Source organism: Neolamprologus multifasciatus, chromosome 13, assembly GCF_963576455.1.
Source record: "Neolamprologus multifasciatus chromosome 13, fNeoMul1.2, whole genome shotgun sequence".
In the NCBI taxonomy this organism is placed as follows: Eukaryota; Metazoa; Chordata; class Actinopteri; order Cichliformes; family Cichlidae; genus Neolamprologus; species Neolamprologus multifasciatus.
In genome coordinates this window covers 18,934,884-18,959,452 of record NC_140451.1, presented here as the reverse complement: position 1 = coordinate 18,959,452, position 24,569 = coordinate 18,934,884, and the positions used below count along the sequence as shown (strand labels likewise).

Genomic DNA, 24,569 nt, shown 5'->3' with positions numbered 1-24,569 from the left:
GGATCAAAGACAAAAAATGAATTAAAGGAAAGTTTCCAAAACAATATGAAAATTGCCCTCATAGATTTTTTTTATTTGTATTTATAGTTTATACAGCTTTTGTACCATGTGTGCTATATCATAGCGAATAAGCAGTGACCACATGCTTTAGGTGGATGAAGGTCAACTGCAAAGTGCTAAGTCATCTAGATGGATAGTTGAAGTGAATACTGGTGGTCTTGGATCATCAACTTTAGTGCTGCAGCAACCTGGATTTTAGTGGGGGCGTTGCCAGCACCCGAGATTATATTCTCTTCCCATCTGTGGTTCTCTCTTTTCCTACTATCTGTCAGTGCTCTCTTTCACTCTCCAAGTATTAATAGGTTCACTTTAGCACTTTGGATTTCTGGGAAGTTTTCATGATGTCACCGTCTCATTCTGAAAGATCTACGAATTGTTTGTTTTTTTAAATAATTTGATGAAGGCAGACTATATGAGTGATTTTAATTGTGTTTTTAGCATGAATGCTCAAACTATTCTAATTAACAGACACAAAAAGCCCTTATTTTAGTTTTACTTTCCAGGGTAGTGTTCTGCCACAGAGGGTGGTCTTTAGTTAGAAACACAGCTTTCTGTTTACAGCTTTCTCTTCTCTACATTACTGACAGGCATGACTCACAGCTGATTTGCTCTATTCATGAGAATCTTTCATTTGCATCCCCATTGATTCTGGCAGTTGAGTCAGGTCCTCTGACTCAGGCCAGTGCCCGTTGATTCCACCTTCTGTGTGATAAAACAAACCTCTGGTTGTAGATGTTGCTTAGGAGATCTTCAGAGGGAACGTTTCACCTGCCCACTCACTTAGTAAGCTTCATTTGAGGAAGAAAAGGGGGATAAAGCCCCTTATCCTAAGGCTGTTGCTCTTTGGCGCAGTACACACCACAGTTAAAAAGCAACCCAAATACTTTTGTTTCTGCACCAGCTGCTCTGCATGCTCACCCCCTTCAAGTATTTTGTGCCTGTGACCTGGCTGACCTCATGTTCCCACAGTAGCCCCCGTAGGCATGGCTATTCACAGCAACTCAGAGTAGAAAAACCTGGCAGTGTAACCTGGAGGTTCTGGACATTTAAAACAATACCGCTCTTACAGTTACACGCTTTTCAGGATACTCTGTCTGAAGTCACTGTGAAGGCATGACACTGTGCCAAAACCTGGGTTTGAAACGAAACATTTCAGTATGTTCAAGGCATGCAATATCCTAAGACACCTTTGTTATAAAATTGGTTTTATTGCTGCCTTATCAACTCCTATTATGTGCTCATATTACAGATTGGGGGCATATTCCATTACGAGCCTTAAGCTTCTTAGCACTTATCTTTTTATGAATGTATGATGCTCGTACACTGACTTTTGATGTTTGTGTTTCCTGTCAGCGATTATATAGGTTTTGGAATATCACAGACATTTCAGATGCATTTTTTTTTTTAAATCATTTGTGAAGGCTTTTGTTTGACTCAGCCCTTCTTACTTTAATTGTTTTGACAATTGCTGCCTGTTATAGCTATAAAGATGAATAATATCCCATATAAGTATTGATTTTTAGAGTTTATTTTAAAAGGTTGTAGGTGACTGTCTGCATTTGGATCCTTCCTGATAGACAGCTCAATTTTCTGCTCAGTGTCAGTGTGTTTATTTTCTGCAGTAGCTGGAGGCATACAAATTCCAATTTATTACAAACTGCTTCATTGAGATTGCCCATTTCTCTGTAGATTGATATAAACCAGCCTTGAGCAGCTGTCAGTCACACACTTGCATAAGAACCTAGCAGTTTGCTCATTCAGAGTGCTTGACGGGGTTTTTTAGTGTGTTTACATTGGGATGGAGGGATCTCTCACAGTGGTCACAGCACTAGTTAGTGAGTGAAATGGAATTTCAAGATCTGGCCTCTGGTTTTTCTGTTGACACAGAGGTATGAGGCCTGGGAAGCAGATCTGCTATCAGTGAAGCTCACATATTATACAGTCTATACAAACAATGAACCAAGAGGAAATTGGACACCAATTCCAGAGAACTTTTATGTTTACCTTACTTCTACTAACTCTAACAGGATCCTCTTGCTTGTGATCTTAATTAGCTCTATCTAATCTACCGGGTTATCTGCTTCTCTTGCCCGCTGTTCCAGATGTTCCTGACTGTATACCTCAGTAACAATGACCAGCATTTTACCGAGGTTCCTGTTACTCCGGAGACGCTGTGCCGGGATGTGGTGGACTTGTGCAAAGAGCCGGGGGAAACGGACTGCCACCTATCTGAGATGTGGCGTGGATCTGGTGAGTGACAGTGCTCTTTTGTTTGTGAAGTATCTGAAGGAACAGGAGTCGGTGTGTGGACACATTAGTTTTTATTTTATTTAGACAAAAAGTGCTTTTTCTCATGTTGACCACTTGTGGTTTGTGATTAGCTTTGTGGTCATCTGCTAGGCAGTTTTTAAAGTGTTTGTCTCTTTTGAGTCTACCATGCAAATAGTGTAGAGCCCCAATCTCTGCATCAAACACAAGCGCCTAAACATTTCATACATCTCTCAGGTGGGAGGTGAGGAGTGACGTTGAGATTTCATGCCTGCCTCATTTTCACCGTTTCTAAGAGTCAAGGAGTATACAACATCAGAACTCAAGGAGCCAGGCTTCATAGCCGTTTCCATGGTGATACTGCCATAATAGTGAAAAAGTGCCAATTATTGTGTTTGAGTACTTTCAGGAGTGGTCTGAAAGGAGATGAATACTGAAGAGATTGTCTCATTTTGCACCCATTCACCTCAGACCACTTTTGAATCTCCTTGAAAACACAGCAGTGACATTTTGCATCCAAATTAGATGTAAAGTTATAAATTATATTTAGAATATTTTACTTACCTGCTTCATTTTGCATTTCTACCATTATTAAAATATCAGTTTCACTCACCTCTACTTAAGCATAATGTGTCAGCTCATCTGTGTAATGAAATGCTCAAAGAAAATGTCTGAAGAACAGCTGATGAGCTCAGTGCCAAGAGGCATAATTGACAGCGTGTTATAGTTGTTTCCCCTGAAGTCATTGCTTAGATCAACGGCATGCAAACTGTGTTGACAAAATGAATCATCCTTCAATTTGGGTTAGACTGGATACACTGAGTAAATGGCATGTGCAAACTTGACATGCATTCGTGTTTTGCCCAATCCAAGTGAAATATTATGAAAACTTTTTTCAATATTTATTTGTGGGCTAAAATGTTTTATTTCGACTTGCAGAGAGACCTGTAGGTGATGGGGAGAGGATGCTGGATGTGCTCCAACGATGGGGACAGCACAGATCAGAAGTGCGCTTCTTTCTGCGTCACAACAGAGCTCCTAGCAGGGAATCAGGTAAGCAACTGTTTGCAATACACAACAGATAGTGAAAAGAGGCTTTAATGTCTGATACTTCTCACACACAAGAGTTATGATTGGGTGAGCACTGTCTCCAGAGGTGCCTGCTGTCTTTATAACGCACTATTCACTCAATAAACACTATGGCATTTTTCAAACGTTTATCCAGAAGAGGGCTTTATATTTGGAGCCCTCAGATCCTTCATCCTGGCTGGAATCAGAGTGTCCGAGTCCCACTATGAGAAGTCTGTTACTTTTCAATTTTCTTATTAACACAGAAAAGTCTAGTATTTTTTTCATAGACTATCCTCTCAACCCCGAGTTGCATAACTAAGCCCTTTTTACCTCTCACAGCTTGAGTCTGGCCCAGGGATTAGGTGGCTGTTTTCCCTTTGTGTTATCTTAGCCCGCTGTTGTTTTCCCACACTGAGAGCTTAGCTCTGATCATTATTTGCAACGCAGCTCTGTATTAAATTTTTCAGTTACTGCATTTTTATGCGGGTTTATTTGGTCCTGTTGCCGTGTTTACATTAGTTACGGCAGTACGGATGTACTCTGTCCTGCCCTCAGGTTGCAGTTAGTTAAATGTTTATACTTCCCCGATACTGTTCGAGCACGTTCTTTTTCACATGTCGGAGGATAAAATGGAATGTCACCAATCTATTGGACTGCCAGTACATTTGAACTTCTTTTCATTAATCTAATATTATGCCTGCGTCATGTCTGAGTAAGCAGCCACACTAATTATACTTTTTATAGACCTTTACTTTCAGCATAGCATGAATATGAAATGCAATCATTAACAAACAGGCACAGACAAAATTCTCAAGTTACTTGGCAAAAAAAACATGATTAGTTTGAAGACTGCCCTAAACATGAATAATCTTACTTTTCTACTATACTATTTTACTATAACACACAGACTCGGTAGTTAGTGACAAAGAACTAAACCTTTGGAAAGAAGGCCGAAAGAACTAAACCTTCAAAAGAGTTGTCACGCTTCACCAAATTCAGTGCCAGTGTGACAATAGTCAATGACACATAGGCAACAAAATGCCCCAGAAAATCATGGGTGTACTTCTGCTCTGTCATTGACTTGATATATCTAAATGAAGTGAGGAAAATTAATGGAAAATTAATCACTGTTTGAATGTCTGAATGCTGTGACTATAACAGTTTGCGTCACTCTTGAGCTTAGCGGTGTCTTACATTCCCATCAGCGATTAACCAGCATCTATTAAACCAGTTATTTAGCTTCTGGAGCAGCAACCCATGAGGCTTTGATCTATGGGCTTGCATGAAGCTCTAATCGTGGTTGGTCAATCCTCTTTAAACCACATAAAGCTTCCTGTACTAACAATACTGAATGTTAAAAATTCTTCACATTTTTTTTTTTTTACAGACATCTGTTTATAGCGATTAGTTTGTATCTAGCATGCATACTGTATGCTAGCAGTTAAACTACATAGTAAAGCTATTATGGGCTTTCATCATGGGATAATACTTTAGGGATAGGACCCAGATTGTCAGACGTGCATGCCAAATGCCAGTAAAACGGTTGGCTATATGGTTATATCTTCCTAGACAAGCATATATACATGCAGTAGTGTACCCACCCCACTAATAAGTCATTATTGATGAGGTTGAATCCCAAGAGATTTTTTACAAGTTACAAAAAGCACTGAGGTAAAGAAGTTAAAATAATTCAGTACTAGCCTGTCATTTTTTCAGCTAGTATACACCCTCCTCTATAGCATGTCAAGACAAACCTATAAGTCTAAATGTGTATGATTGTTTGTCAGAGACACTGAAGGGCAAAAGGACAACAGGAAGTTCCAGCCATTTTTTTTCTTGTTGATCTTTCATTTCTTTTAAGGTGCTCTAAATTTTAATGTCTGACGAAATCTCCACTTATTTTCATTACTTAGGAGGATCAAGAGGCTCAGATTCAAAGAGAAATGGAGTGAAGGGTCCCCCAGAGAGAAGGATGGAGAATGGGGTGAGTTATTAACTTTTTTTCTGACAAGTGGTTGAAATGGTTTACACTATTTTACATTCATTCACTTTGAATGGTAGCTGATGTGAATAATTAGAAACATGTCAATTTGGAACAATGTCTATTTTTTATTTTTTATTTTATTTTACTAATAAGGGTCATGCATTTAGTATCGGCATAAAATCTTCACCCAAAATGTAATTTCTTTATACTTGACGAGTTGAAGTTAATTGTGTGCTCTGGGATACTGATTAGTTCCTTTCAGTTCTCACACCCTGCAGTGTTTTTCTGCAAAATTAATCAGTGGATCATAACATGGATATGACTGCAAAATGATTATTGTCTCCTTGGGGAATAAATATTGTACAATGAATTCTGAACCCCCCCCCCAAAAAAAAAAAATGTTTAAACTGCTCCCCCTTTTAAGGAGTATAACTGAAACTAAATCTGATGTTTCAGTAATGTCCCTGCATATGTTTTGCATTTTTTACTTTAGGCCTCCTGTTGTAATTTTATTTTAGACTTTTATAGTGGGAAAAATGCCTTCAGCTTGAATATATATTTAAAACATGAATGTGTTTCTTTTTGTTCTTTCTTTCTACACAGGTGGCAACGCCCCGGATGGACATGACGCTGGCTGAGCTACAAGAGATGGCTGCCAGACAGCAGCAGCAGATAGAAGCCCAACAGCAACTTCTTGCCTCCAAGGTGCATAAAAAAGTGCAGTAGAAAGAGATGGGTGCCTATAAGAGAGTAAGGGGTTAAGTGGAGACGGTATTGAAGTCAGTACTGGACTAAAAATGAGTTCATTTAGTACATTAAATGAGTACATTCTATTGTACTTATATAATGGATGTTTATGTAGAGTTTGTGATAGACAGGTAAGGCATGGGTGGATGTGGGCATAGTTTCATTTGAGAAGCCTGAGACAGTTTACTGTGTCAGGTTCTCACTCTGCGGGACACATCTGATATCTAAACTTGTTTTTTTACTTTGCTCAGGATTGATTGACAACAAGAAAGATATGATAGAAAATAGGTGTGATATAATGAAATACTTAACTGAGTGCTTATTCCTTCTATGTTTTTTGTTGTTGTTTTGTTTTTTTGCGGAAGCACTTTAAAATGTTTTTGTTCTTCTGAATCACCCACACAGTATATGCAGTTTTATAGTAACTTTAAAAACTTTGCGTCTTCTTTTACTTCCTTAAATATGCTCCTAGGGCTGTGGTTTAGGTCCTTTAGGCATTTAAGCATTCACTTCCAAGCACTGTGTATACATCAGCACAGTATAACAAGTCCAGGAATGTGACTTCCAAGCAATCAAGTACAAGCATTACATGTATACTTGACTGCTTGGAGTAAATAAAGGGGCATTGTCGTCATCATCACCTGACCCGTGGCTGGGATGTGCTTATCTTGGAACCTGCTGGGAGAGCTCTGTCATGTTTACAATATACCATGTCACACCTGAAGAGCGATGATTGATTCTGAAATCAACCAATTTTTAAATACCATTGCTAACATTTAAGCTTTCTGTAGTCAGAATTTGTTCGATTTACTGTTTTTGCTGGATCCAGTGGAAGTAATGCAAACTATCCCCCCCCCCCCCCCCCCCCCCCCCATTTGTTTTCAGTACTTTCCACAGTTGCATCTGTTTCTGCTATTTAACTACCTGGGAATAGCTTCCCAAGGCTACCAGGAAAAGCAAGCACTTCCTATTTTTTATTACAGCCAAGGACTTGTGGCAGGAAGTATTTTGCACTGAAAGCCAGGGTTATAGGCAACCCAGTTATCAGTGACTTCATTTTTTTTTCAGTAGCATTGCATTGTGCAAACATCATAGAAGGAAAAATGTACCTATTGTCTGTTCAGAGGAAGATGAACCAGGAAAAACTTCTATCAGTTGCCCATAACATTTAGACATTTAAGCAGTGTACATAGTGCAGTCATGCATGAGGAGGGATGTGTTTGTTTAATTATATATATTTTTAACAAGTGTTCTGCTTCCCCTTTGCCTCTTGTCTCTAGGAACAGCGGCTGCGCTACTTGAAGCAGCAAGAGCAGCGTCAGCAGCAACAGGCATCTGAGCAGGAGAAGCTCCAGCGCCTCAGAGAGAACATTGAGAATCAGGAAGCTCGGCTCAAGAAGGTCCGGGCCCTCAAGGGTCAGGTGGAGCAGAAACGTCTCAGCAATGGCAAACTGGGTGAGTTCGTTAACTTTGAATTCACGACTGGATGCCTGCTAAGAGTATCGTGTGAACCATGAAAGTTTGAAATTTATTTTGGATTAAGATGCGCTGTATTTCTGTGACTGACTGTCAACATTATATTGTTTGTCTCTCTTTGCATTCTTTCTTCTTACCTCTGTCATCATCACACTCAATCCCTCTCCCTTTCCAGTGGAGGAGATAGAGCAAATGAATAACCTGTTCCAGCAGAAGCAGAGAGAACTAGTGATGGCTGCGTCCAAGGTGGAGGAGCTCAGCCGGCAGCTGGAGTTGCTCAAAAATGGCAAAATGGATAACTTCCATGACAACCAGAGCTCGGTTGCAGAGCTGGACCGCCTCTACAAAGAGCTACAGGTGTGAAGTAATAAAGGAAAATTCAAGTCCAAACATATTACTTGTTTAAAATTAGCACAGTTTTTGATTTGTGTTTGTGCTGGTTGGTCAGCTGAGGAACAAGCTCAACCAGGATCAAAACTCAAAGCTCCAGCACCAGAGAGAAAGTCTGAACAAGCGCAACCTGGAAGTGGCTGCTATGGACAAACGGATCAGTGAGCTCCGAGACCGGCTGTGGAAAAAGAAGGCAGCCCTGCAGCAGAAAGAGAACTTGCCCGTAAGTATTATTGCACCAAAACTACATAAAAAAAAAACAACAAAAAAACAAACAAACCAAAAAAACCCATAGCTTTAATTGTTATATGGCACCCTGACAATCTTTCAGGGTACTAATTTTAATTTCTGGTACTAACTAGTAGAAATGCTTTTGATCAGAACCCCCCCTAGTGGCCCTGTGATAAAAAGCTGTTTGTATCTCTACATCTGACATTCTGAGCTCAAGCTTCTCACACTTTCTTTCCTCTGTTTGGAGATGATCACGTAACACTCCACCCACCCCCACCCCTCCTCTCTCACTCAGAGCAATCAGTTCCTATCTGTCTTTTTCCAATATTGGATCTTGGTGGGAAAGGAAGGTTGTTCTGATCATATAATGGAATTGAGTTTGATTTTTCACTCCCACTCCTTCACTCGGTTGTGTTTTCAGTCCCATTTGACAGAAACAAAGCCAGAAGATGAGAGAGGAATAGTATGTGCAGACTTCCTATCACAGACACGCAGGAATGTCAGTGAAGATGCTATCTATTTCTGGTGGGGCTTATAAACATGAAAAGTGGAAGAATTCAGTTTGAAGGAAACCTGCCTTTTTAAGAAAGACGTTGCCTTTTTAAACCGTCTTTTATGCAAACATTTATGGCAAGATTCAACACACATTAAAAATCAGAAGGCTGAGTTAAGGCAGTCTGTGGTGATAATCCTGTTTAGTGTTGAGGTTCTGATCTCACTCTCTGGTGGCTTTCTACTCCTCTCCCCCCCCTTCTAAAAGATGTTTGAAGGTTGCCATGGGACTGTAAATAAATCAACATAGATTTTTATGAAACAGACTGTGAGAAGAAAAATTACCATATTTACTGCTTGATGTTAAATCTGAGGGTGGACAAAATAAATGAAATAAATAAATAAAAAATCCTGATTGGTTGATATTGTGCTTTCACCTTCTCAATTACATGAGTCACTGTAATCTGTCCTCTATGCACTTATTTAATTATGTTCTCCTAATCGGGGCTTTATTGGCTTCCAGCACGAACTTTCTATTACAACTCAAACTTTTAACGACAAATATTATTTTTCATTAAAACCTGATACAGTCATTTGTTACAGTGGGGCAAAAAAGTATTTAGTCAGCCACCGATTGTGCAAGTTCCCCCACTTAAAATGATGACAGAGGTCAGTAATTTGCACCAGAGGTACACTTCAACTGTGAGAGACAGAATGTGAAAAAAAAATCCATGAATTCACATGGTAGGATTTGTAAAGAATTTATTCGTAAATCAGGGTGGAAAATAAGTATTTGGTCACCTCAAACAAGGAAAATTCCTGGCTCTCACAGACCTGTAACGTCTTCTGTAAGAAGCTTTTCTGTCCCCCACTCGTTACCTGTATGAATGGCACCTGTTTGACCTCATCATCTGTATAAAAGACACCTGTCCACAGCCTCAACCAGTCAGACTCCAAACTCTGCCATGGCCAAGACCAAAGAGCTTTCGAAGGACACCAGGAAAAGAATTGTAGACCTGCACCAGACTGGGAAGAGTGAATCTACAATAGGCAAGCAGCTTGGTGTGAAAAAATCAACTGTGGGAGCAATCATCAGAAAATGGAAGACATACAAGACCACTGATAATCTCCCTCGATCTGGGGCTCCACGCAAGATCTCATCCCGTGGGGTCAAAATGATCATGAGAACGGTGAGCAAAGATCCCAGAACCACACGGGGGGACCTGGTGAATGACCTGCAGAGAGCTGGGACCAAAGTAACAAAGGTCACCATCAGTAACACACTACAACGGCAGGGAATCAAATCCCGCAGTGCCAGACGTGTTCCGCTGCTGAAGCCAGTGCATGTCCAGGCCCGTCTGAAGTTTGCCAGAGAGCACATGGATGATACAGCAGAGGATTGGGAGAATGTCATGTGGTCAGATGAAACCAAAGTAGAACTTTTTGGTATAAACTCAACTCGTCGTGTTTGGAGGAAGAAGAATACTGAATTGCATCCCAAGAACACCATACCTACTGTGAAGCATGGGGGTGCTTCACAGTAGGTATGCCCCATCATGCTATGGGGCTGTTTTTCTGCCAAAGGGATAGGACGACTGATCCGTGTTAAGGACAGAATGAATGGGGACAAGTATCGTGAGATTTTGAGCCAAAACCACCTCCCATCAGTGAGAACTTTGAAGATGAAACGAGGCTGGGTCTTCCAACATGACAATGATCCAAAACACACTGCCCGGGCAACAAAGGAGTGGCTCCGTAAGAAGCATTTGAAAGTCCTGGAGTGGCCTAGCCAGTCTCCAGACCTCAACCCCATAGAAAATCTGTGGCGGGAGTTGAAAGTCCGTGTTGCTCGGCGACAGCCCCAAAACATCACTGCTCTTGAGAAGATCTGCATGGAGGAATGGGCCAAAATACCAGCTACTGTGTGTGCAAACCTGGTAAAGACCTATAGTAAACGTTTGACCTCTGTTATTGCCAACAAAGGTTATGTTACAAAGTATTGAGTTGTATTTTTGTTATTGACCAAATACTTATTTTCCACCCTGATTTACGAATAAATTCTTTACAAATCCTACCATGTGAATTCATGGATTTTTTTTTTCACATTCTGTCTCTCACAGTTGAAGTGTACCTCTGGTGCAAATTACTGACCTCTGTCATCATTTTAAGTGGGGGAACTTTCACAATCGGTGGCTGACTAAATACTTTTTTGCCCCACTGTATGTTTTATCGGTGTTTTTAGATTCAAAATACAGCCTCGTGAGTATTTGGTTTGCAGTATTTACTCAGCCAAAACAGTGTTGAAGATTAAAAGTTAAAACATAAATAATACATTTTAGAAAGAAATGTAAATCTATTTTAATTGTTTAGATAATGAGCAACTTGTGCATTACTTTATAGCCTCCTGGCCTCTTTTTTTGATGTCATATGTAATAAAGGAGAAGCAGTACATAGAAAGGTGTTTATGTGTGCATGTGTGTTTGAGAGGAAAGCTTGAATAGGGGCTCGTGAGGTGATTTACCCACACCCTGCCTAGAATCATAATGAGTGAGCCTTTTTCTCACCAGCACAAAGACACACTCCATCCAAGCTGCTCTCTCCTCCTACTAAAAAGCAAGCGTCCAGCTAACATCACCCAGCAAACACATCTGAACATACTGACCAAGAGGTAGTCTGAGAGCTGCCAGCTGAGAGTCATCTCACACCATCTTAGTCACATACTTCAGAAAACAGTGAAAAGGGCCAATACTGGATAGGGGGGGAAAGGGGGGATTATTTTTCTATTTTGAACTTCTGTTGCATGTTTGTGCTTTTGTTTTCTCAAGAATGGCTATCCTGGTAAAGAGAGGGCTTCAAAAGAAACTCACCTTCAGGTAACTAAACTAGTATTGCAGCTATACATATGTACCTGTTTGATTTCTAAACTGAATGTGATTTGCCTCTTCAGACTTTGTTAGTTTTTGCATTTGTTTAACTTTTGTTGCTCCGTTCATTTGATGGATAAAACCTACAATGATCATTTTGTTTTAAAGGGAAGCAATATAGCACCAGCTTTTGTTGAGCTGTAAGAACTTGTGCCAACTTATAGGTGAACATTGATCAGTCAGTTTTCTACATGTGGATAATTAAAAAAAGAAAAAAAGGCATGAATTGCTGTGTTTATATTGTAGGTGCTGTCCTAACTTACTAAAGCAACAACATTTAGGAGACTGCTGCGCTGCTCTGGAGTCATTAGATCTTAAAATGTTTGGGTTTTTTTATTTAAAATTTTTTTTAATTTTTAATTAGTAAACATTGTAAATATGCATAAACGTGTGTGTGTGTGTGAGAGTGTGTGAGTGGGTGGGTGAGTGGGTGGTTCAGCAGTAACTTAACAGCCATTGCTGAGAAAGTAACTAGATATCTATGAAAGGTTGGAGATGTCAGTCGGTTATTCCAGCATTTTTGTTCTGGATTATAACATCTGTTCTGCTGCACCTATTCTTGGGTTTTTGCCATCTTGTGGCATTTATCAACATTTTTTTCTATATGACAAATCCTACACACTTGACTCCTTGTCTGGCCATCTTTAGGTTTATACACCACCAACTAGCATAAATACAAAGATCCCACACTAAGGTTCTTGAGAGTAAACTTCACAAAACAAATTATCATTCTGAAAAAGGCTGAACACTTCCTTGCTCACAAGAGTTAATCCATGTTTTGTTTTGTTTTTTCTATCTTTGGGTGGGGAGGAATAAAAACATGGCCTGCTCTGGCACCATGCACAGGCTAAAGTGAACTTTTCACCCACCAAGTAGAAAAAACTTGTATAGGAGAATTTTCAAGTTTCCCATTTTTCATCCACTGTGTATTTGTTTAAGTAATCGACTTAAGTGCCTTTCATTTTTGAAAAATACCTTTTTCAAAATTGTTGTCAGCATGTTTTCTGTGGACTCATTTTACAGTTTTGATTACCATTCTGTCATTTATGTTCATTTGTCTAAATATTGTATCTCTTTCTGTGGTTTACTGTAATACAGGCTCTTTAAATTGCTCTCTCTAACCAGTCTTCTTTTTACTTTCTCTACCCTTTCACTGTACAGTTGCCCTCCGATGCCCAAGCCGGACAGCAGTTGGGTCCGTCTCGTGTGGCAGCGGTCGGTCCGTACATCCAGTCGTCCACTATGCCGAGGGGCCCAGCGAGACACGATTTGCTTGTAAAACCTGCCTACCCAGACGGCACTGCCACCCTCCCAGCCCACGAGCCACAGAAAGTGGGGACAGGTGAGCACCCAGCCTCCACAGTCTGCTCTTAAATGTTTTTCCTTTTCTGATTTTGACTCAAATATCAGGCTGTCATCTTTACATCACCAGCTAAATTATGTTTCTTGTTTTTTTGTTTTGTTTTTGTTTTTTCAGTTAAATACGTTTTGTTAATTTCAGCATGATGATAGGTAAAGGTCTTTTCACTCCTCAGTAAAGGAGTAGAAAAGTGCTGTATAAAGAGCAGTTCATTAACCATTTACCATTTACAGCAGGAGCAAAGGAGTCTGGGACACCTGCTGGTTGTGATGTCTTTTTGAGCTCAGAAGGTAGCTAGTTACTTCCTGGGTGCTGTGCTGTGATCTAGCATTATCTTAGCCTGAGCTTCACAGTCTTTTGTTTTCTAGGGATGTTTTTTTTTTTTTTTAAACACTTTTTTAGGTTTTAAGTAAAGTAGTTTGAGTTTTTGTTTTGCCAAAGTGTGTGTCTTGCATGCCTTTCTTAATATAGATTCAGAAACAGCTATACAGAAAATTATTTATACCATAAGAAATTAAAACTCCAAACAATGCTACTTGCCTTTATTTTAATAAGGCTGCAAATTTGTCCCTAATGTAGTTGCTCCTGTGCTGCTTTAAATCAATCTGTTTCACATCTTGTTACATGGTAAACTGGGGACAGCACTAAGGTATGTTCTATGTAATGGAAGTGAAAGTGTGATCCAACCAATGAGAGACCAGAGCAACATATTGTTCTTTCTACCATCCTCCACACTGTAATTCCTTCTTATGTGCTTCATCTCTCTATCTTACGGGATGAGAGAGTTACTCTCTCATCCTAAAATTGGTCTCTCAGTAAGACATTGTGCAAGCAGTATGCTTCAGGTTATTAAAAATGAATGATCCAACACCAAAATTAGTCATTACAAAACAACAACAGAAGAAATCGTCATCTCATGTTTTCCTATTTAAAGCAATTTCACATACCAAAAGTGAATGGAACAGGCATCTCTCCAGTCTGTTGTGTTGTTGCATGCAATTATTTCTGCATGCTGAGTTGATTTGCAGTATGGAAAGAAGAGAGATAGGGATGGGCGGGGATGAGAAGGATCTGCTCTTTCTATACACCCATTCCCATTTCCTCTCTATCAGGGATGTTGTGCACAGTAACAGGCAGGCTCCTGGGGGTTGTGCTGTGGTCTGCATGGCCCCTTGGGGGGCCCAGGCTGGGCCCATCCAAAATCATGTTTAGAACCAGAGGAGATCTGGAGCTTTAAGGCTACTTTGTTTTTTGTTTTTTTTATCTTTCGAATGCATCTTCCTCAGAAGCCATGTTCTTGCTTAAGCCTCTGAAAGAGCTGCGGGCTAAAAGAAAAGGTACACACTTGTGTTGTGTGTGTGTGTGTGCGCACGTATGCGCTTCCCGATATCTTTGCTTAGATGTTTTCATTTTTCATGACTGTTATCTTCACCAAAAACGAGTTTTTTTTTATATAATTTCCTTGCTGGATTGTTGATCCCGTTTGCTTGTTTTGCTGCTGTTTGTTAAAGCATGCTTGTTGAGTTCCCTCCTCAGTTCTTTCTCTGCAGCTCTAAATGGGTCAGTTGGAACAAACACATAACCTTCACTTGAACTGACATCCTGGGTGGACTGTGACCAACCCAATCTGGTCTGGACTGGTCTAGAAAAATATATGGGGCTGTTGGTGTATTTGTACAGCCCTTCTTCAGATGGACCATTTAACTAAAGTGTGTAGACACTGTGACGGAAGTCATGGTTTTGCTATGTGTTGCTACTTTTGCTAGTTGTAAGATACCCCTCCATGCTTTTGTGGCTTATCTGACCAGAGATTTCTGCAGACATGCAAGCGAATGAGCAAATGAAGAGCAATGCAAAATGCCACAAAATCTGTTGTTGTTTTTCAAAGAAGGTTTGTTATGTATGACACTGCACAACACAAAGCTCTATGAACTTTGTGTTTATAATGAATGAATTTCTGTGTTGATGCTTTAGTTCATTATTTCTTTAAAAACCCATTGCATCTCATTTTATACTTTATCTTCTCTGTCCTCTTCTGCTGGCTCACCAGGCCTTCAGCCAGGGAAACTGCCAGAGTGGAGTTCTTCAGGTCCAGAGCCCAACACCAATGGTCATGGTTCTGCTTCAACACTGCCACGAATGAACTCTCACTCCAGTTATAACACAGACCAAGGTAAAGACACAGGCACATACTGCACACGTGCAGAAATAATCCCTTCCTGTTCCTATAAAACAATTTTTTTTTTCATTTTTTTTTAAATCTCAAACTGTGTTGAAACGAATTTCTCGATCATCTTCTCCATGTGTTTTGTGGCTAGATGATTCAGAATTGAAGAGGGACAGGAAAGTGCGTCCATATTCCATGTTTGAGCCAACAGAGGTTCCGGCTACCTCTCTCCGCAAAAACCAGAGCAGTGATGACCTTGTCAGGGATGCTCAGGTGAGGGGGAATGAAAACACACTTTTTATATCATCATGAGAAAAAAAAATTTGTAAAATTTGGTATTTGTTAATACCTGTAGAAATAACCCTAGCTAATTTACTATCTTTCTCTTTCCTCAACTTCCATCAGTCGGCTCCCAAAGCTCCAGTCAAGGTACCTCCCCCTGTCCCCAGCAAACCGAAAGGCCCCGTTATTGTTCCCTATGGCAAACCAGGCCTCAACACAGGCACCTTCCCTAAAGCCAAGCCCCACAGCCAGCAGCCCCACACCGCCCAGAGCCGCAGCCCTCACCCACCGTCACAGAGCCAGACACTCCCTCTACCCTCCAAGCAGGACACTCCACCTGCAGCCACGGTACGGCCCTTCACGTCAGACCTCCCCTCCTCCAAAGAAGCCAACCTGAGTAAACCGCAAATCGTAGCTGCCAGCTCCATTTACTCCATGTACACACAGCAGTCGGGTTCAGGAAAGCCTTTCCTGCCTGTTGTGCAGGGTTCTCTCAACAGGGCTCAAAACCGCACCAACGGATTTGTCAGTGGTAAGAATATACATTCAGCATCTTTGCATACACAGTTGATGTAGATGGATTCACATATAAAAAATGAAAATGAAGTTTATCAAAGTCCTGAATCTGTCCTGAGAATCTTTTTGTATTCCACACTAACTCTGTAAAATAATATAGCCCATTCATTTAATGAGGAAGACGAAACGGGGAAAAAACCCTACTTGTTGTAATTAATGAATTAAAATACAAAAAAATCATCAAATACATTGTTATTATGAATTGCAATGTAATAATAGAAAGCATAATGATTATGCTGTGACATGGTGAAGGCTGCTGTAAAGAAGCTCCATCCTCTGAATATCAAGTTAGTAGAAGTAGAAGGGAGAGAAATGGTGAAATTTGTCCAAAAAAGAGCTATGCACCCGCTGTCTTAAACACTTGTTTCCTGTTTTTTGTTTGTAGTGTATGGTAAACCACTGATCTCCAGTGGAGGCTTCCCGCATCCAGAGAATCCATACTTAGAGCGTCGCTCCCCAGCCCCAGAAACTGAAGTTGACAACAATGGAACCAACAACGCAGGCTCCAGCTCATCTGAGGGGCAGCAGCCAGAGACAGAGCGCATCCCCCGGCCGCTCAGCCCTACCAAGCTGCTTCCCTTCATTTCCAACCCCTACAGGCAGAGCGATGGTGACCTGGAAGCCCTGAGAAAGAAACTCTACAATGCCCCTCGGCCTTTGAAGAAACGCAGCTCCATCACTGAACCAGAGGGTCCGGCAGGGCCCAACATTCAGAAACTCCTTTATCAGAAAACTACCCTGGCAGCTATGGAGACCACTGTGAACACACCAACCACTCCTACATTTACTGGAGAAGCAGCGAAAGCGGTGGAAGGATCAGCCGGACCACATGGTTCAAGCCTTCCGACTGGCACTGAAAACTACCCATCAGAGAGAGGACAAACTCAGGAACCCTCACAGACCACAGGTATCAACACTCCACTTCCAGCCTTTACTGAACAGCCCTACACACCACCGGCCATCCCGGAGACTGAGGAAATTATTCCCCCTCCTCCACCATCCCACCCAGCCCCAAGGCCAGATGATGCTCTTTTCCCACCGCCACCACCTCCTGGTCTGGAGGACACAGAACCTAGTTTGCCCCCTCCACCTCCAGAAGGCTTCCTGGAAGAATTCCCCCCATACCCACCACCTCCATACCCCAGCGGAGCAGAGCAGGACAGCTTCGGAGAGGACACCTTCAACATGAAAGCACCTGAGGTCACTGGACAGGTCACTCTGCCACCGGTATGAATCTTAATCCGTAGAATCTCAATTATAACATGGCTTTTAGCTGTTTGTTTTTGAAAGAAGAACTAGTCATTGCAGTCCACAGGAGACACTACCTGTGTTTGTATTTGTGCTGCGTACATTTTGTAAATCCTCTCACATGTTTGTTAGGGGCACATCATGAGTTACACTTGGCCCTGCTGAACAGCAGTGACCTGCTCTGGTGTTATGTAATTGAATAATCACCATCAAGTACTGCTATTGTTTCAGGAGAAAATAGGCTTCATTCTGCTCTCTTTAAGCCAATATCCACCCCGCTTTGCACAGTTTACACATTCTCTTAAAAATAAACACCAGTTTACTTTTTCTTGTTGCTTAACTCCTTAAGCGGTTTTGATCTTAAGGTAGCAGGTTTTAACACTGAGAAATCAGTGTTATGACCCATTTTCCACCCCAGTCCCCTCCTTTTGTCACCTCAATTTGAAAGCTAAAGAACCATTTTTTTCCCCTATCGGGTTGCATAATCGTGGTGTTGGAGGAATTAATTAGTTTTTTTCAGCTTGTGTTCATAAACTGGATTAGCTTGCTGGAAGCACAAGTCCCACATTTGCTTTAAGCCCACACTAAGGGCAAGAGCAAGTGGACGTCTCTTCTCTCTGAGATTTATATTTCTTTTCTGTGCTGTTCAAGATCGTTTATGTGATACACTATTATGGTTGTGTCTTTAGGGAAAGAGGACCAATCTGCGCAAGCCTGGTTCTGAACGTATCGAGCACAACATGAGAGTCAAGTTCAACCCACTGGCTCTGCTGCTGGACTCTTCTCTGGAGGGAGAGTTTGATCTGGTTCAGAGAATCATCTACGAAGTAAGAAATCTCTCCCACAAGCTTGTTATATTGTCACTCCTGTTGGTAATCTGCTCTGGTATTATACTAGTATTTCACTTCTCGTGGTTTCTGAATCACAGGTGGAAGATCCAAGTCAGCCCAATGATGAAGGCATCACTGCTCTACACAACGCTGTCTGTGCCGGCCATACGGAGATCGTAAAGTTTCTGGTTCAGTTTGGTGTCAATGTTAATGCCGCTGATAGTGACGGCTGGTAAGTTCATGCTCGCTGCTGGGCACATTCATTTTATTTTTGCTTTTTTGGACATTTTTAAAGTACTTCTAGCAATCTTTACTATTTTTCTTTTTTCCTAATACATCTCACATTTTCTCCTCTTTGTTTTTCCATTTATTTCTTTATTTTTTCAATTTTAAAAAAAAAATAGGACACCTCTTCACTGTGCTGCATCCTGCAACAATGTGCAAGTGTGCAAGTTCTTGGTGGAGTCTGGAGCAGCAGTGTTTGCTATGACTTACAGCGACATGCAAACGGCAGCTGATAAATGTGAAGAAATGGAAGAAGGCTACACCCAGTGCTCTCAGTTCCTCTATGGTCAGTAAAAGCTGTTTTGTCTCTCCATTAGTGTTTTCCTGTCTTGTGAATGTTGTTTTTTTTTTCCCCCTCCCTCTTTCAACAAAAACTCAGTGTTTAAAATGTCATTTTTCCTCAGGCGTGCAAGAAAAAATGGGTATCATGAACAGGGGTGTGGTCTACGCCCTTTGGGACTACTCTGCTGAAAACCCTGATGAGCTCTCGTTCCACGAGGGGGACTGCATGACCATCGTCCGCAGGGAGGACGAAGATGAGATCGAGTGGTGGTGGGCGCGCATGGGCGACACTGAGGGTTACATTCCCCGCAACCTCTTAGGGGTGAGTTATGAATCGGCGTATTATCAGTCTAGTATTCTAGGTGTTAAAATGTGGATTATTAATATGTTTTTTTGTGTCGTCCTCTACAGCTCTACCCCAGAATAAAACCAAGACAGAGGACACTGGCTTAAAATACAGGAATCCCTGCACATTTCCACTCTGGCAGAACTTTGAACACACACATATACACAGGCTTTAATAGACTGGTGAAGAAAAGGACACCTTGTGAGACGATAAGATGAGGACAGACCAAACAATATGAAGGATCAAATGTTTCCGGCACTTTTCTGTATCGACAAAAGAGAGGGAGTCACCCTTTCTTCTTATTTTTTTTCTTTTCCTTTCTTCTTTTTAATTACAGGTCACACTGTGTACTGTGTGCTTATGACACTAAAGGCTTTCTTTTCATTTATTTCCACTGCTTTTGTATTTAGTGTCTGGAATGTTGTCTGACGTCACAGTGGGATGTAAAAGGAACAAACAGTATTTTTTATTCACATTGAAAGTGATTTTTACACATTGGAGTAGTCTTTTAAATCTTATGTCTGGAATACTGGTTATTTTCTAACACACTTGGGACTCTGTGTTGCATGAGGTTAATGAGTGGAGGGTGATGATGATGCTTTTGAAACACTCTGTTACTGTGACAATCTTTCAGGGCGTATTTGTCATCGCCTGTGTTAAGTCACTGTGCCTCTGTACAACTGCCCTGGAGCTGTAAAGTTTCGGCCGTGACCACTGCTGTTCTGGCTAAACAATTAGAAGAAGAAATAACAGCTGGGGGGGGGGATACAGCGCCGAAGCTGTTTGCTTTATCTCTTGCTGTACGTTCTGTGGTCAATGACACCTCAAAAGCTGGCCTGCTTTCCTGCAGTTGCACATGGTTGAGATGCCACAGATGATGTGTATACATGTGTTTCTGTCATAAAAGTTAGCTAAATGTCACTGTAGGAGTTATTTTATTACAGAACTTCATAAGAGGCTGTCTGAGGACACAGGAGAATAACATGCAGTATGAGTTTGATACAGCCATTCTGTGAAGACAAAGCTGTCACAAACCTTTTCCAAGTAAAATCGATTCCTAAAAGCAAAAATAATTAAAATAAGATGTAGCTTGAAATATCTCTAGACTCAGCTCACCACATATCAATCAGTGCTGATGTATTTATTTTTTTTGTTACGTTTTTTTTCCCTTAGCCATTTTGTCAGAATTGTAACCATATATGTATTGTAGTATTTCAAACATTTACAATAAAAACTTTGTACTAAGTCGCTCTAATGTAATTTCTTTTCAGGTGTCTTACAATCAAAAGGAATCACACATTAAGCCAGACATTTATATACGCAACAAAAAAAATATGTAACCAGTGTGGGGAAAAAAAAATTCTTATGGCCTTGTTACAAGTTATTCGCTGCCATCTGCTGGACAGTAGTTGACATTACATAGTGATTTTCTCATCTTTACAGGCTCTGTTAGTCATTATAAAGCGTGGACACAAGATTTGAAACTGATGTTAACACAAGTATGTGCAGTGGTAAATAGATGAAGGATGAGTAACTTTCGCTGACTTGAGACAGAGACCTTTTTAGTGATTCTTTGTGAAGATGCCAACGAGGAGCTGTTTGTGTACATGCCCGTCTTGCATCCATATCAACACACAAAAACCGGTGTACCTGACAAAGTGGTTACTTATCTAATCAGCCAATCACATGGCAGCAAGTCGACGCATTTAGAAACAGAGCGTCAGAATGGGGAGAAAAAGACAGAAGGGAAGAATGTGGCATGATTGTTGGTGCCAGAAGGGCAGATCTGAGTATTTCAGAAACTGCTGATCTAATGGGATTTTCCCACACATCCATCTCTAAGATTTTCGGGGAATCGTCCAAATATCCGGTGAGCACAGCTGCTCTGGATGAAAATGCCTTGCTGAATGGAGTCCAACCTGACCACTGCTCAGCCAAACCATTATTCAGAGTCTGAAAGATGTAAAGGAAAGCGCAAGAGGGTATGGAGAGCTGATTTGTTTTTACCATGCCAATGATGATTTTTTTTTTTTCTGGGTATTTTCTTACTAAAAGGCAGGTGTGTTCCATCGGTACTGACTCATCTTAGGACTGACAAGAGAACAGTGTTCTATATCGTATTAATTATTCTACTGTGGAAGCAGCACAAACAAACATTATTAACAGTAACAACACATTAGGGACATTGGAAATCCCTCTTATATTACACTTCAGTGTGTTAAAAAAAAATTACTGAATGTTGCAGTATAATGACTTCATTTCCTTTTAATCACCTTTCTCCAAATGAGAGCCAAGCATATGGTCCCAACCAGTGTTGGGACTAACGCGTTATTAAGTAACGCGTTACAGTAACTACGTTATTATTGTGGTAACGAGCACGGTAACTAGTTATTATGCCAAAATCAGGAACGCGTTAGTCGTTACTGGGATTTAGATAGGGTCGTTACTCGTTACTTCGTGTGGTGGCTATCGCGGAGCTTCCACCACAGATTCTGTAACATTGGCAAGTGGTGGAGGCCAGCAGGTGGATGAGGGAAAGGGGATGCAGAAGGAAAAGAGACCCGAGGCGGCCGCCAGTCCAAGTGTGAACTGAACTTCAGGTAAGAAGTTGTGACCTGCAGTCTATCTGGGTCAGATATAAACCAAGTTTAGGTGGAGTTTATTTTCGTTATTCTGACTTTTTCCATACTGCGTACTTGCTAGCATGACGGAGTTTCTATACAGCTGGGTGGGTGCTATGAAGTTAATGATGTTGAACTTTATTTTGTTTGTTGCCAACCGTCCCGTCTGGTATTCAGAGAAAATATTACGCGTTTCTTATTGAGGCGAAAAGGAACAGTTTGTCCCGTAATTCAGCTACAATGAAAAAGGCACAAAGCTGGAGTTATTCTGTCTTTACGCTGCACAGCTGCCTCTTCTTCTTTCATTCTCCCCCCTCCCTCTCCCGTTTCTACTTCAATCATGAAAACTGATCAATGATCAGCTGATCGGCTCTCTTGTTTGTTTATCGCCCACTTTGCGCCAGAAAGAGGAAACCAGCCGATGTCACGCTAAACAACAGCAGCACTTTTAAGCTTGATCAGCTGTTGTTAGAATTGATTTAATATTAATTTCTAGTATCAGCTGATGTTTGTTGGAGCCACAGCTGCAAAAAAGCTGCTGGTCATGATATCGGTTTGGTTATCTGGTGAGAGGGAAACATGAAGATGAAACCAGGAGATGTCCTTACTGAATCATCAGAGCTGAACAGGTGATGGAGAAACAGGTTTACCTTTTAGGTGACATAAATGAGTTGAAGGGAAGTTATGAACTGTTTCTGAGAGACAGATAACCCCAGGATCCTTTTTAGGTAGTTGACAGCTGGTAACTGTGCAGGTGCGGATCTAGCAAAGTTTTGCCAGGGGGGCCAGGTAGGGCATTAACAGGGAGAGGTGGGCACAAAGAAATACTTTTCTTTCTTATTCTCATTTAAAATGTCTAGCTTTTAAAAAAATAATTATCTCAATCTTACAACAAACGATTGATGCATATATACCATCAAAACAGTGAACATCACTGTCACAACAGCGTTTGTTTTCATTCAAAGGCTTTATGATTTTTCCTATAATGGTGGGCCAGTCTCTAGTCAAAATGCCCGGGCCGATTTTTTGTCCCCGTCCAGCCCTGTATGCAGCTCATCTGCAGTCTGGTGTTACCTACATCTTCCTATTCAGAAGGCAGAATTTCCGAGTTACAGTACAGTAAGTTGAGTACAATCAAAGCATCACGACTGCAGTTTTTGTGTTGGATGTAAAAGGCGCACATGACGCTGTGACGTAGGCTAGAATCATGGCAGCAGTCAATGACGGTCCAGGCGTGGGATTTCTCTCGTGGAAACATGCACATTATCTTTTCCTTTCTATTGGTAGGTGGCACAGTGCACTTGTGGCAAGTAAGCAAGCTAGAAGACTGGCAAAGTTATGGAAGCAACACATTAACAAGAGAATTCTGAGTAAAACCAAAGTTACTTTCCCTAGTAACTAGTTACTTTGAAAGTAACGAGTAACTTGAAGTAACTGAGTTACTTTTGATAGAAGTAACTAGTAATGTAACTAAGTTACTATTTTAAAGTAACTTACCCAACACTGGTCCCAACAGAGTGGAGCCAAGGAAAGAACATTATAGTTGGTGTACCAAGTGCTGTGTGTGCTATTTCTTCTTCTTCTGCAGGGTGATCAAATAACAGGGCTGATGTACTGCTTATGAGGTAATGTTAAGCATACAGTGCACTTATATAACGTGCTAGTGAGATGCTTATTACATGTTTGTTACCTGATTATTACAGTCCAAAAGGGAGGAGCCATCAGTTCAAATTTAAATGGATGATGCTATTCAGTTTCGCTTTCTAAATTTCTTTATTGCTAAAAGTTGGGAAATCTGTCACAGTACATGTAAAACTGTCACATTACATTAGAAAAGTGCAACTAGTTAATTCCACAAAGAGAAGAAAACTTCAAAGCCACTGCAGCAGCACAGTTCAGCTGATCAAACAGCCTGTCCACAAAGAGAACAGGTCCAGCAGAGCTCAAAGTGCAAATCAACTTTGGTCATTAATTTGAGATGAGTCATTTTCCCCCCACAGTATTGGATTTTAGGTGCCCGGTAAATCCCATTTCAACAGTTATAACTCAATAATGTCTGTGGAAAATATTATTATAAAATATACGTCAGTGATGGGCTTGGTATAATATACAGCCAGATCATCAGCTTCTTCAAGTAGCATGTGCTAATGACAGATAAAGTTACCTGTTGAACAAAAACCAAAAAAAATCTGCTCTGTTTGTCTGCAGCTCTCTGGAAGGAAATTCCACACATAGTGAGGCAATTTCCATTCAAAGTCATATTTCTAAACCTTAAATTGGTATTGTAAACACTTAGTTAAACATGTTGAATCTTTGGAGTTAATGGAGCAGAGTGTGCAAAATCCTTGCTGAATTAAAACAAGGAGTTGAGATAAATGGCTGAATTCAGCAGCAACAGTGCCCTCTGAACATGACAAACTGCATCCATTATCGATGCATGCATTCATAATACATTGAAACTTCTGTATAAACAAGTGTATTATGACAGATAGCGTCTGCAGTTTTCTTTCATAATTCAGCTCCAATTGATCTCTGCAGTCCAGCAGAATGAACCCTTTGCGTTTTTATGTGAAGACCTGCAGGGCTCGTGCATTCGATTAAATACAGTCCTATGCATATCAATTCTTGGGATAGCAACAGGGGAGAGTGAAGGAACCGGTTTTCCTCAAAGACGTCTTCATTAAGTGTATAAAAAACATTTGCATTTCAGTTCTCACAAGAAGTGAAATCCTGCTCACCATGAATATTACCACATCTAAAAATGCTATTTTTAACCAGGGTCTGGACGGGACCAAAAGCTATAGGCATGAGAGAGGAGATCGGGAGTCACAGGAGCAATTGCATCTGCATGCCTGGATGTGGGTAATGTGACTCTTCTAGTAGCACACAAAAAGGAATTTATTAAACGGGACAATTGTAGCAAAGACCA

The 24,569-nt window shown here is 40.9% G+C and overlaps 1 protein-coding gene across 3 annotated transcripts in view; it reads left to right on the top strand.

Moving 5' to 3' along the window:
• Nucleotides 1-20,264, top strand: part of LOC146505428 (apoptosis-stimulating of p53 protein 2-like) — a 29,233-nt gene extending 8,969 nt beyond the window's left edge. For 2 of the 3 annotated variants that reach the window (XM_085182692.1, XM_085182693.1), the window contains 18 exons: nucleotides 2,163-2,310; nucleotides 3,268-3,381; nucleotides 5,313-5,383; nucleotides 5,987-6,088; nucleotides 7,411-7,585; nucleotides 7,782-7,963; nucleotides 8,055-8,219; nucleotides 11,545-11,592; nucleotides 12,805-12,985; nucleotides 15,054-15,176; nucleotides 15,322-15,443; nucleotides 15,576-15,984; nucleotides 16,414-17,255; nucleotides 17,966-18,103; nucleotides 18,205-18,338; nucleotides 18,511-18,677; nucleotides 18,796-18,995; nucleotides 19,085-20,264. In XM_085182692.1, the coding sequence (XP_085038818.1) occupies nucleotides 2,163-2,310; nucleotides 3,268-3,381; nucleotides 5,313-5,383; nucleotides 5,987-6,088; nucleotides 7,411-7,585; nucleotides 7,782-7,963; nucleotides 8,055-8,219; nucleotides 11,545-11,592; nucleotides 12,805-12,985; nucleotides 15,054-15,176; nucleotides 15,322-15,443; nucleotides 15,576-15,984; nucleotides 16,414-17,255; nucleotides 17,966-18,103; nucleotides 18,205-18,338; nucleotides 18,511-18,677; nucleotides 18,796-18,995; nucleotides 19,085-19,126 (3,363 nt within the window). In that variant the 3' untranslated portion in view covers nucleotides 19,127-20,264. The remainder of the gene's footprint in view (nucleotides 1-2,162; nucleotides 2,311-3,267; nucleotides 3,382-5,312; nucleotides 5,384-5,986; nucleotides 6,089-7,410; nucleotides 7,586-7,781; nucleotides 7,964-8,054; nucleotides 8,220-11,544; nucleotides 11,593-12,804; nucleotides 12,986-15,053; nucleotides 15,177-15,321; nucleotides 15,444-15,575; nucleotides 15,985-16,413; nucleotides 17,256-17,965; nucleotides 18,104-18,204; nucleotides 18,339-18,510; nucleotides 18,678-18,795; nucleotides 18,996-19,084) is intronic. The other variant, XM_085182694.1, reaches the window with a different exon arrangement.
• Nucleotides 20,265-24,569: the final 4,305 nt, after the last annotated feature.